The following is a 13933-nucleotide window of genomic DNA, read 5'->3' on the forward strand; positions in this document are numbered from 1 at the left end:
GCGCGATCGAATGTACAGTAACATGGCAGCACATATATCTCAAAGCGCTCGGCTGACGCCCGCAAAACGCGCGTTTTAACAAAAATCTATCAACGCGCGCTTGGTCAAAAGCGCGCGTTTGAGTGTGTACGCCTATGTAGAACTCTTGGTTCTTTAAAACGCGCATTTAAAAACACCTAGTGTGTACACAGCCTTACTGACTACCTAGTTACGTATAAATACAGACGATAACAACACTGAGCGGCAGTTGCGATTTTGAGTCCAGCTCGGGCGGAGTATTTTTTTCCATAAAAATCTAGTCCGATAGTTCGATAATTCGGCAGATCGTCTGGCTTTAAAACTATTTTTGATTGGTCCCACATCTTCCTAACTTTTAAGCACGTAGAAATGACCAAAAAAGTGAGAAAAGTGAGAAAATGACCTGAAAAGTGAGAAAAGTGAGGATACTTCAGAAAAGTGAGTACAAGTGAGAAAAGTGAGCGACTCCGAGACCTGATAAAATCAAAACAATTCACATTTTTCCAGTAAATGAGTTTAATGAATAAATGAATATACAAATATTTTTGGTTTATAAAATTGATAGTGAGACAGCTTGAAAATGAAGTTTTAAGGAATTTTTTTTTTTACCAGAAATTATCCTCTACAACAGATGTGTAGATAAATATTATGGAAATCAAAACTAGACATCAACAAGGTATTAAATTATTTTAATAATAACCTCTATAATGATCTTTAAATACATAAATTCTTCTCTATAAAGTCTTTTAATAATAACCTATAACTTAAGTTTAAATTTAGAACAATGCAGCAATACAGAGGTCTACTTCCTGGATATAGCTGTAACTCTCCAAAATGACTATATTAATACATGAGTGTTCTACAAACCAAATATCACCTGTTATTCATATCTTTCCATCCACATGACCTATTTGCTTATAAAATTGTGGCATTCAGAGTTCTAGTCAGAAGAGTATATATATATATATATATATATATATACACTGTTCTGACATCACAAACACCATGAAAAAGCTGAAATATACAGAAAAATTAGTCATAACACATGGATATGATAAAAAGCTGATACAAAATCTGGCACAAAAAATGGAATACAAATATATGAAGCATCCACATCTGGAGGTCACCAACACACAACCACACCTTCCAACAATTAGGCAAATAATTATAGATTTTGATCTTAGACTCAAATTGATTTATAAACAAATTGCTAAATATTTAAATGTCAAATTATGCTTCCATAGAAATGCCACAATCTATAAATTGCTACACAACAGTAAGGATAAAATAGACAAGTGTATATTCAATCCCAATAACAGATGAAAGATTTAATTGCCAACTTGTATACATTGGATCAACAATTAATCTTTAAAATATAGACTTGATGAACACAAATATGACAGAGATAACAATAAATCATCAACCACTTTAGCTCAATATGCAACAGAGCCTGGGGTGTCCATATCTAAACAAAGCAAAAATAATAAAATGAGTCTATGATGAACATGGTTAAAAACATTTGAAACATTAGAGATATTTAAGGCCATATTGAAAAATAGTTGTATTAACCATAAGTACTCAGAATTCCTATCTAATGCTTGACAGTTGTTCTTAGATAATTCCACAGATTAAACACAAAAATCATATCTAAAATAGTACAGTAGAAGCTGAGTTCTTCAGGATAAGCCTTAATCCTCTCTCTCTCCTCCACTGGGAGGAATTTCAAAAAATCCTTTCTTAGTGTTCATTCTCATGACGTACCCTAACACTGTACAAAATTTCAACTTTCAACTCCTAACTGTTTGGACTCTGCACTTATTATTATTCAGGCAGAGTCCATGTGGTTGTGAAGATATCTGAAAGATTGTGTTTATAGAGGAAGCATACAAACTCTGCCTGAATTGAAAGCAAGCATAACATGCCATATTGCTGCAGTTTCTCAAGAAACCTATCAGCTACTGTTGAATATGCTGTAAGACACTTTGAACATGTGATTGATGCAAATGGACTGCACGTTGAACAAATGTCTTAAATAAAAATATTTTGTGTGTTTCTTGTTCTTCATGCGCCATTTTTTCAGCTAGTGATAGAAATTTGAACTAATTATTTTCTTTGCATTTTCCTTTTCCCCCATGGTCCATATAACATATATACTAAGTTTAATCAAAATACATCAAAGAGAACGGGCTCTATACAGGTCTGGGTAGGCAATTTTTAATTATAATCACCCTGTATAAACTTCTGTCAGGTTTTGAACTATAAAATTCTGAAATTCCAAATACAGTGGTACCTCACACTTTGAATGATTCAGAGTTCAAATGCTAAATTCAACAAAAATTTGCCTTGAATTTTGATTGATGCTTCAGAGTTTGAATTGTACATACACCGAAAAAAATGCACTTGAACTGTAAATGCAAGTCATCTCTTGCTCTCACATTATGCTTGTATGTTTTCAGTGCTTTTTTTTCTTCATTTTTGGTATGTTTGGTTATATATCTCATGTGTTTTTCATTGATTTTTAACAATTTCTTCCTGCAATTTTTCTTTGTTCACTGCTGCCAACCAACAATGTCTCCCCACCTGTCTTGTGAACTGTTTAACAACATTGCCCCTGGGCCACCTGTGACAATGAATAACAAAAAGAATATTGATGATCAGGAAGTGAACTACAAGACAACATTGACACTCAGGACTTCTGAACAGCTGATTGTGTTCAGAAATATTTGTTTTGTAGTGTAAGTTTGTTTTATGTTATAAATGGAATTTTTGTAATATACTTGTTATCTTGTCTCCTCCGCCACACCCACACGCTCCCTAGATCATCCTGATCCCTAGATCATCCTGATGAGGGATTAATGATCCCACCTAAAAGTCGGCAAATTTACACACACTAATAAGAAATTTTTGTAAATCTCCCCTTGGGGGAGAGGGAGAGAGTTAAGGATTACCCTGAACTCAGATTTTATTGTACTATTTTAGATGCGGTTTTTTGCGAAAAATTGAACGTATTTTTAGATCCATCTAAAAATTCTCTAATTAGTCTTGAAAGAGGGTGAACCTAATTCTTGCACCCAGTGAAAACGGGTAAAATCAGCTATAATCTAATAATCTTAATCTTTGCTATTGTTACTTTTTGCCCGAGCAGCGCCAGGCTCATCTGCTAGTATTATAATAAACTAAAAGGTTTTTTCCAGACATGAATATATAGTACTTGATTGTAAAACATCTAAATGACAAAAGGATTTCTAGTTGTTGATCACTAGCTCATATAAGTAGGCTTACTATAATATTTTTTTCTCAAACCGGCACAGTTTTGAGAAAATACTCAACAGAAAATAAAGCCTACTAGGATAAGTACCTATGATTGAAAAGGCTATATAAAAAGTTGTTAACAAAAAACATTGACTTAAAAGCAATTTTTAATAACTCAACTGAACATATCTTATTATTAAGAAGTTATTAACCAGTTCAGAAGCCCAATTGAAACACCTCCACAATTTATATATCCATGAAGAACTATACTTCACCATGTTTGATTTTGAAGCCCCATATCTCTCAATAAGAATAGAAATGTGTTTTTGTAAACCAAGCAACTTTCAAAATATAACTCGTTTACAAGGAAGAAGTGTCCCTATGGGTAGCCCAATTTCAGGCACCTTATGTGAGTTATTGATTTGAAAACTAGAAATGGAAGCTCTACCACAATTCCTAGTACATATGAAGTGTGCAATGCCATAATGTTGTAAATGCAAAAAAACAAACTTTTCAGGAAAGGTAAAAAAGACTTTTTTCTAGTGAATGAATTCATTTCAATTTTACAATAAAATGGCAAAAAACTCACTAGGTTACAAATTTTCTGGAATATCAAAATGATGTAAATATAACATTTAAAGTGCCAAAGTGAAAGTCACTTGTTTTAAGTGCCAAAAATCATGTGAATTGCACTTTGGCACTTTAAATGTTGTGGCTTCACATAAATTCAACTTCAAAATACAACCACTTACAGTGCCAATATTACCATAATATTTTTTAAAATCAGAAAACATTGCATTTAGAATTCAATTCTTCAATAAAACATATTTAGAGAAAAATGGCATTTATAATGTTATGGCATCACACGCTTCATATAGTGTCATACCTTAAATACATAGATGATATTCTAATCATTTAGAGATGCAAATAGAGCTTGCAGAAATTCTTAATAACCTGTTTTGACCACACCTACAGACTGAACAAAAAGACTCCAACAATATCCACTTCCTGAATTACTCATGACCTGACAGAATGGACATGTCCAACAAAAGTATACTGTAAACCAGTGATTCCCAAACTTTTTTGAGTCATTGCCCCCTTTGTTCCATAACGTTATACCCAATGTCTCCCAATTGTACCCCAATGCCCCCTAACCCATTTTTCCTTCTGTGAGAGACTTGAAAATATTTTTAGGAAAACTTTTCTATGAACCTCATACTTTGTGTCCTTACAAAACATTGTTCTCAAAATCTGGAAACCATTAAATGTAATGTTTCTTCTTACCCATTTTAACAGGAAAGAAAAAGGTTGTCAGTGACCTCAACCTTCACCTATGGTCACCATCAGTACCTTACCTCCAGTGCTCCTACCATTCATTTGTTTATTTTTGTCGCCCTAGATTTACTCACCACCAATGGGGAGGCAATAGCACCCACTTTGGGAACCACTGCTGTAAACCTACTATATTAAACCTTTTATAAACTTTCAAGAAAAAAGTTATTACGTTTGCATCTTTATTCTAGAAATTCATTTCAAGTTTATTTAATTTATTTTTTGATAAAAAAATTTATTAAAATTAACTGCCAGTACTATACATTTTTAGAAAAAATTCAGACTGGCACTTGATTTTAATATAGTTTCTTTTACTAAGAGCTCTGGTGCAAAGTGTTTGCATTATTATGATTATTATACAATAGAAACACAAACAAAATCTATATGATATCATGATATGTACTAAGTGCATTCTTGGTTGATTAGTTTGATTGCATTCTTTGGTGCAAAAATGTCAGAGGATATGCTATAACAAACCAAACATTAGGTTTGAGTATATGTGGTAACAAGAGATAAGAGGAAAAATGAGAATATGACTTAAAAAGATAGAACTAAGTAGATTCTTCCAATTTGGATAACTTTGGGCTTGCATGTCATAATTTACGATCTACTAAAGTATTACAATATTTGATTATTGCGACTTGAAGAGAAACAAGGGAAGAATTACATTTGGTTGTAGATGTGTATTGGCAATGAATTTTGCAGGAGATAAACATAATTAAAATTATCTTTGTTTTGTAATGGAAAATATTGGCATTCAAGTAGGCTTGGGACTTGTAAAAACTGCTCTTTTTGTATATGATGCCAATGCTCTTCCTGTATATTTTGTTGCTCAACAGCCATGGAAAACTTGGAATAAGCCTCCTAGTGTATGGGCAAAACCACTAAAAGTTGGTGATCCATCAAGTCCTTTAGTGAGGGTTTGTAAAGAAAACAACTTAGGACTTGAAAACATAACAACAGTAGATGAATTGTTTCGTTCTTAAATTGCACGTCATGCAATAAGAGGTGTTCTGGTTCTACAAAAGTTTTGGGAACAGATGAAGAAATTCAAAAATATGGGAAAATTTTCAAAAAACTGATATTAAGAGATTATAAATGGCTTAGTTATAGTGACCTTGATCAGAAAGTTGACAAAATAGGAAAAGGTCTTCTATCTTTAGGCATTAGGCCTCATCAAAATATAGCAATATTAGCAGATACTCATTTGGAATGGATGCTAACTGCTCAAGCTTGTTTTAGAATGAATGTAACAGTAGTAACACTATATGCAACACTTGGAGAAGAAGGAGTAATTCATGGTATAAATGAAACGGAAGTCACTCATATTGTTACAAGTCAAGATTTAGTTCCAAAATTAAAGAAAATACTTCCAAATGTACCATCCCTAACTCATATTATTTATATAGAAAATCCATCATCTATAGAAATGCAGGATTTCCCCAGATCTGTCAATCTGATACCTTTCTCAAAACTGGAAAAATTAGGAATGGCAGCTGATCCTGAACTGCGTGGAGAAAAACCTGTAGCAAGTGATCTGGCAATTATTATGTATACTAGTGGGTCAACTGGAATACCCAAAGGTGTGATGATAACTCATAAAAATATATTGACTACCACAAAAGGTTTTGTAAGTGCATGTCCGTCAGTCAGAGAGGATGATGTTTTCATGACATTTCTACCATTGGCTCATGTATTAGAATTATCTTTTGCTTTTTTATTGCTTGTGGTGTTCCAGTAGGATATTCATCTCCTCATACAATGACAGATCAGTCAACTGCTATTAAAAAGGGATGCAAAGGAGATGCATCAATATTGAGGCCAACAATAATTGCTGCTGTTCCATTAATTTTGGACAGAATACGAAAATCTGTATCAGAAGTAGTAGAATCACAGGGTAAATTTTCTAAAGCATTTTTCAATTTTGCTCTGAAATACAAGAATTCTGGGAGAAAAGAGGATTTAAAAATCCAAAACAATTTTGGATAGATTGTTGTTTAAGAAAATAAGAAAGATAATTGGTGGAAGATTACGAGCACTAGCATGTGGAGGAGCACCATTATCTCCAGAAACCCATGAATTTATAACCACTTGCTTTGGTTCAAAAGTACTACAAGGTTATGGATTAACAGAAACTACAGCTGGAGCCACAGTTATGGATGTTGAGGATGATCTTCCAGGAAGAGTAGGAACACCATTAAGTAGTTGTTATATCAAATTAGTTAACTGGGAAGAAGGAAATTATCATGTTACGGATAAGCCAAATCCTAGAGGTGAAATAGTTGTTGGAGGTGACTGTGTTTCTGCAGGCTATTACAAAAATGAAGCAATGACTAAAGAATATTATAGAGAAGAAGATGGAATAAGGTGGTTTTATACTAGAGATATAGGAGAAGTATTTCCTGATGGAGCTGTAAAAATTATTGATAGGAAGAAAGATTTGCTAAAACTTCAGTTTGGAGAATATATCTCTCTTGGGAAAGTGGAAACAGAATTGAAGACTTGTCCTTTAGTAGACAACATATGTGTTTATGGAAATAGTTTCCAAACTTACTTGGTAACTCTGGTTGTGCAAATAAACGTCAGCTAAGAACTCTTGCAAAAGAGCTTGGAAAAAAACAACTTAACTTCAATGAATTATGTCAGGATTATGCAATTACTTCTGCTGTGGAAAAAGCCGTCAAAGAATACGGAATAAAATGTCGCTTACAAAAAGTTAAAATTCCCACCAAAATCAAACTCTGTAAAAGAAGAATGGCATCCCGACACTGGCTTAGTTATTGCCGCATTCAAGTTGCGTTGAAACATTATTCAACAGTTTTATCACAGATACATCGATGAAATGTATGGAAGCAAAATCAATGGTCAGTCAAAATCAACTTGAAAAAACCAAAGTAAATCCAACACAAATTATGTAAAGTCACAATGACAATTACATTTACATACCACAATGCAAAATTAAATTTATTTATTATATTTGATTTTTGCATTATCTCAACAGTGTTTTAAATGTGTTAAATTATTGGATTACAACAATTTAAAAATCATTGATTAAAAAAACAAAAATTTAATTAATAATTTACATATAAATTATTTTAAAGTAACAGCAATATATTATGTAGAAAATAATCTAAAATCAGACCTATTGTATTTATTATTTTAAACTATACAAAAATTATTAGTAACAAGAAAAAAAATTTTGTTTTCAATTTTTTTTTCTTATAATAAATTTTAAAATAAGTTCTGAAATAAAAATTCACATGTTTAAGAATTTTATTTAAACTTAATTTTAAAAAAATTGGAAGTAATGTCTGAATTTTTTTAAAAGTTTTTACATAAGTTGAACTTATTTAAAAAAATGAATTCAACTTACTTTACTGTTTTGAGTAAATAAGAATTATAGACATAATTAGTACAATTACCTGATTAAATCAACACTTTCTTCAAATATGTTTTGAATTAATGTTTCATTTTCTTTGATACATTCTAAAAATTCACTTGAATCTAAATAATCGTCATTGTCGACATTGCAAGTATTAAATTTTTCTTTAACAATTGTTTGATAAGGTTTACTTCTAACTCTTTCATCTTTCTTTTGCTGAAATAAATTAGAAGTTTGTTAATTAAATATTATATAATTAATTATATGTAATTATAGTACATTCTCACTAATCTGAACAAATTGTTATATGAGTCAGTTCAGATTAGCAGGGTTATTTATATACAGGGTGATTCTAAATATATGTGTGAGGGCCCGGATTTAAGATTCAAACATTTTTATTCATTAGATTAAAAGTTTGGGTTAACACAAAAAGGGAAAAACAACCGACAAATTTTCTCATAAAAATCGCTCATAAAACTCCGTTCCCACGACAATACTTCCCTGTAGAAGATGAGTTAACTGTTGTGTCATAAGTTTGTCACTTCGCCCACCATTGGTCAACGAAGATCATCACCTGTGACGTACATGGGGAAATCTCGAAAAGAGAGGCCCCATATAAAAGACAAGTGCGATGACGACGCAGGGGGAAAAAAGTTATTGTTCTGTACTCTGTGTGTGTGTGCGTGGATTACCTGCCTCTCGTCGCCACCATCCTCGATAGAACTATTCTACGATTTGCAGACTTACGTCAACTCATGAACTATTTTAACGAGCCTGGGATTCGGACTCCAAGATCGTCCTGAAATCACCATCCTGTATAACTAGAGGTATTTATCCTACATGCGATGATGTGTAAGCTCTCTCTCGAATATTCGAACCTCGCGGTTAGGATTGCGATGACTTTATACTTTGCCGTTACTTTATGAACTATACGGATTGAACCCCGAGAGGGATTTGTATTCAAATTATTAACTATGTATAAATGTACGGAATAAACGGGTATTTTGTTAACGAACAATTGGAGTGCATTTCTTCCACCATTATCACCTCCATACTGAACCCGAAGTCCTCGACGAGATCGCTCATGATAATTCCCCATCCATCCGCGTATCTATCCATGATAAATTAATAGATTGGTGTCAGATCCTGACAGGTGAAAGAATCTAACGATCCTTTCTCCTAACCTTTTTTTTTCTCCCATCCTTTAGACAAGCGAGACCGAACCTCAAGGTCTTGAGTCGAGTAAGTGGTAGGAGAGGGAACATCCTCGTAAACATCCTACCCCCGATTAGTCTCACATATGCAAAAAATTTCAAGGACTGATTCTTCAAATAATTTCAACCATAAAAGTGCATATGAATATATATTCAAAATGACATAGTTGAAACAACTGTTGAAAATGACCACTACCAACTGTACTATAATACAGGACTATCCTCCACAGCATTGACTGGCACAAACATTCACAAATACCACACGTGTGTTGAATTATTTCACAAGATGTGATAATGTGATTCAATAATTTGTCAACATTTTCAATGGAGCCACTTATTGAACATCTGTAACTTTAAAACTATGTTGTTTTGAGCATATGTTCATATGCACTTTTATGGTTCGTATTATTTGAAGAACCAACTCCTGAAATTTTTCACATTTATTTACTGTAGAATTACCCTGTATATATAAAGGAAGCAAAAGGGCTATATAGATCTACCTACTTAAAAAAAATCTTTATATTGTATTTTGTACATATATTTATGCTATATTGGGTAGTATATATTACAGTCAACTTGCTTTAATACAAATCGCTAGGGGAATGATTGTTACTTTGCTTTATTGAATTATATGAATTTTCAAATCAATATTAACAATTTTCAGGGTCAAGGTCGTATAATTTAAAGGAGTTAAGATTTAACAGGCAATCAAAATTTCTAAATTATAATATTTTGAATTAATTGACTAAATAAAGTTAAATAAAATAAAATTTATTTACAAAAACAAATTAATACAATATCAACAAAATGACTGGTATAAAGTAAAATAAAATATATAATTACTAATAACCAGCATGAAATTAGATTAAACTAATCAAAAAACAAACTTTTCCTCCTTTTTCAACAGTCATCAGGTTTAGAACTAATAGAATGCTTGTTAAAATAATAAAAATTTAAAAATTTTGATCATGAAAATACGTGCAAGCTCAATGTCACGTTTAACAAGGTTCTTCAAACCAGATTACAGTTTTAAAAAATACCTGGTGTATATAAATTATAAAATCCAAATTTAACTCGACATCTATTGTAAGTCAAAGCATGCCCTCCATGCAGTTGCTAATGAGTCCATTCTTTAAAATTAATTGCTGTCCTCTTTTAAATGCTTTGAATATTTCTAGTTGTTCAAGATATTTCAGGTTGGCAGGGTTATTGCAACATTGTAGTAATTAAGCGTCCTCAAATCTAATTTGCACATCATTATCATCAGAGAAAGAAGCCAATCACGTAGTAGTAAGACCCTTCTGAATTGTTTATTTATGCTCCTTGATCCTCATTTTTAGACCATGTGCAGTAGCTCCATTATATTCATATGGATAGTTCACCTTATGATGGTTTTGAGCCTAGGTTCCCAACCTTTTTTGGCCTACCGTCCCCTTTTTGAAAAAACACAACAACTCTCAATGATGTAACCCATAGTTTTCCAACTTTTTTGGGTCATAGCCTTCTTTTTCAGTGATTCAATGGCCCTTAGGTGAAGTATACAATATAATATACTTCACCTAAGGGCTAATAAAGTAATTTTAAAAATCTGTCCTTATTTTTCAATATATAACGTTAGTGTTGCCACCTTTTCAAACTCGCTGACCCGGATGACAGGTGAGGTTTGTTCGAACAGAAGTTCCTGATGCATGCGTAATGTCATTTTGCAATGTGAAGAATAATGTGCTGTGCATGCTGGTTCTAAATCAGTTACAGTTAGGGACTAGGGAGACTTGGGTAGGAGTAACGTAAGTAAAGTAACCTACATGACTTAGCTCTATTCGATATTGGAGATGTGTATGAAAAATTAAGGTCGACAGGTTGTACACGATATTCCCGGACAAAATTGATAGTTCACCTGGTCAGTGAGTCGATTCCTGGACTGTCTGGGTNATTAAAGAATATTAACAATATTGATGTATTGCTCAAAGTTTGATTAACAAATATATTATGAGGTAGTAGAACTTCCTATATCAAAATTAGACCTTAATATTAATATTGTTCGAGTTACATAACAATTGTTGTTCGTAGCTACCTGAGAAAATCTCCCGTTACATTTTCTTGAAGGCAACACGATGTTTTCTCGTGATCTTTTAACCTCTGGACGGCCGATATCGTTTGGGAATATTGCCAGAGACGATCGAAAAAGTCAGTCATCGTCCGTCCCTCCAACAAAGGAAACATGCACCGATCGACCAAATGGCACTGATTGACGATATACTAGGAGTAATCTCCTGGTATATCATGCCATTTGGATACCTTGTGCCATCATTGTGCTAGTGGATATTATATTGGAACTAATCACCATCGGAACTATTATCAAACAATGAGAGCTCCATCGGGAGATCACCTTCTATCACCAGGTATTTATACAACTCGCGCTCATTATGTGAATCTCTCTCTCCGCAACAAAACTTGGAACCTCTATCTTCTCCAATTTATTTTTAATTAAATCCTTGTTAAGTGTTAATTGTAGTTCGAGTCACTTCCATATGCTATCTCTCAATCAACTGACATTATGAATCCTTCTGTCCACTTACAGAACCACTTGTGCGACGGTGTGATGTAGTATTGCCGTCTCAGCTTCTGTGTTCCACTAAACACGGTGGTGTCAATCCTGACAGGGCACCAAGGAGGTGCCGACCCTAAGGTCACATATATATTATTAAAAAAAATTAATATATTATTATGAGTGAGAGGCCTGAGCTTGATGTAATGACACTAATTTTTCAATGTTTGGTGCCATATTTGTCATCAGCAATCTTAAATTGCCGTGTTACACTATTGACAATCTGTTTCTTTTCTTTATTAGTAAATTGCTGACTAAATCCTCTTTCGGCTAAATATAATGATGGGAATGCAGTGAAAAAGTTCTTTGATGCAGTCCATAAAGCTGGATATAAAACTGGAATTTGCCTTTTAAGCCAAAATTCTTGATATCCATTTTTTAATTTCAATTTTAACTCTTCATTTGTTGATAATTCTATCAACTCCTGCAGTGATAACTCTACTGTTTGTAGGTTTGAAAAAGGTTCTTGTACCCAATATGGAATGGTCATGTTAAGGACATCCTGAAATCTATTTGTAAAATCTTCTTTAAGAGCTTCCAAATGCTGGCAAAATACTAGAATGTTATCATCATTTGTTTCCAGAGATATATTGGTGACCTTTTCCAGTAAGCAGGTGGATGCTCTGGTTTTGTCTACTACAGGATGGAGTTTGTTACCCTTATTTGTGTGTCTTGTCAAATGCAAACAACCTCAGGACATCTGATGAGTCAATCACAATGTTGCCTAGAGCCAGGCATCCAGATAGCTTAGTATAGACAAAACATTTAACTCTGGATTGTAATTTATTGACAAATCCATATTTGACTCTTTTACATTGTGTTTGTTTGATGTATTCTTGCAAAAACTGTGTATATGTATCACATTTCATGACAACCAAGGATTTGGTTTTATTCAAATTATGTTATTTTAAAAATTTTACAAATAGGAGTTAGTTCTGATAACATTCCATTGAGTAATCATTCAGTCATACCTAAAGAAGAACTCAGATGGAGTTGGAAAATGTTTGTGCAGTGTTTGTTTTTTGTATTAAATGCACTGGAAGTTGGTTCTGTGTCTGTTGTTACATATATCCCAATGTGGAATGGTGTATATATCAAAAAACTAAAAACTGTTAATTTTTATATATATTATTTTATGCAAATTTTAAATTAATTCAATAAAATCAAATATGAAAGTTCACTAAATATTAGAATATGGAATTATTTACATACCTGCTCTTTTAATCTTTCAACTATCACTTGTAACATATGATCCCTATCTTTTTGGAAACAAACAACTATAATAAAATAATTTGTGTCAATAAACAATAACATAATAAAATAATTTATTATAATTATTTATTTTATTATAATCATAAAATTATATAACTTAAAAGAATGAAAGAAATTTGTGTGTGCAATATGGTGTGGGTAACCTAATATAAATGGAATCAGAAATATATTAGATAACTGAAAATGTCAAATAAATATAAAAAATGAGCAAAACAGTAGAATCTTCCTTGTAAATAAAGAACATAAATAAAGATATAAAAAGCTAAGGAAAGCTAAAACCATTATATTATATGTGAAAAAAATGAGATAATATAAATGTGGGAACTAGGCATCAGACAACAGAAGCCTAGTTCAAACTAGAGAGAGAGAGAGAGAGCTTTTTCGTTCACAATGCAAATTTACTTGAATAAAAAAAATTAAATATATAATATATATAATATGAATAAATTCACAATTAAATGAAATCATAAATGAAAAACGAATATTGAAAATGGAAAAAATAAAATAATAAATCAAAGGTTTTTGTTTTTAAAACCTTATAATTATTGTCTGTTTCTCACTCATTCCATTTACTATAATGTCTTGTCAGTGTTTTATAAAGAATGTCAAAAAAACAGTTATTTTTGATTACATACAGATATGTGTTCCTTGAATAAAACAGAATATTGGATAACCAAGATCAGATAGTAAAGATTGTACAGTTTAACACATTGTCAATTAATTATAATATTAATGTGGGAATAAGTTGAAAAATATTGAAAATAAATTAATAATTAAAATCAATATATTACTAATCAAACATTACATCTGGATTCTTCTCTGGATCAAAATTCTATCAGGCTAATTAAATTAATT

The 13933-nt window shown here is 32.2% G+C and overlaps 1 protein-coding gene and 1 pseudogene across 5 annotated transcripts in view; one reads left to right on the plus strand and one right to left on the minus strand.

Annotated features, from left to right (window-relative positions):
• LOC111612903 (follistatin-related protein 1-like) overlaps positions 1-13933 on the minus strand; it is a 50929-nt gene that overhangs the window by 12979 nt on the left and 24017 nt on the right. For all 5 annotated transcript variants that reach the window (XM_023354193.1, XM_023354190.1, XM_023354192.1 and 2 more), the window contains 2 exons: positions 13019-13083; positions 8025-8200 (listed from right to left, as the gene is read on the minus strand). In XM_023354193.1, coding sequence (XP_023209961.1) covers positions 8025-8200; positions 13019-13083 — 241 coding nt within the window. The remainder of the gene's footprint in view (positions 1-8024; positions 8201-13018; positions 13084-13933) is intronic.
• LOC111612902 lies at positions 4769-7548 on the plus strand (annotated as a pseudogene).

The sequence above is a fragment of the Centruroides sculpturatus genome, unplaced genomic scaffold, assembly GCF_000671375.1.
Source record: "Centruroides sculpturatus isolate CEXI.00-Female unplaced genomic scaffold, Cexi_2.0 scaffold1575, whole genome shotgun sequence".
In the NCBI taxonomy this organism is placed as follows: Eukaryota; Metazoa; Arthropoda; class Arachnida; order Scorpiones; family Buthidae; genus Centruroides; species Centruroides sculpturatus.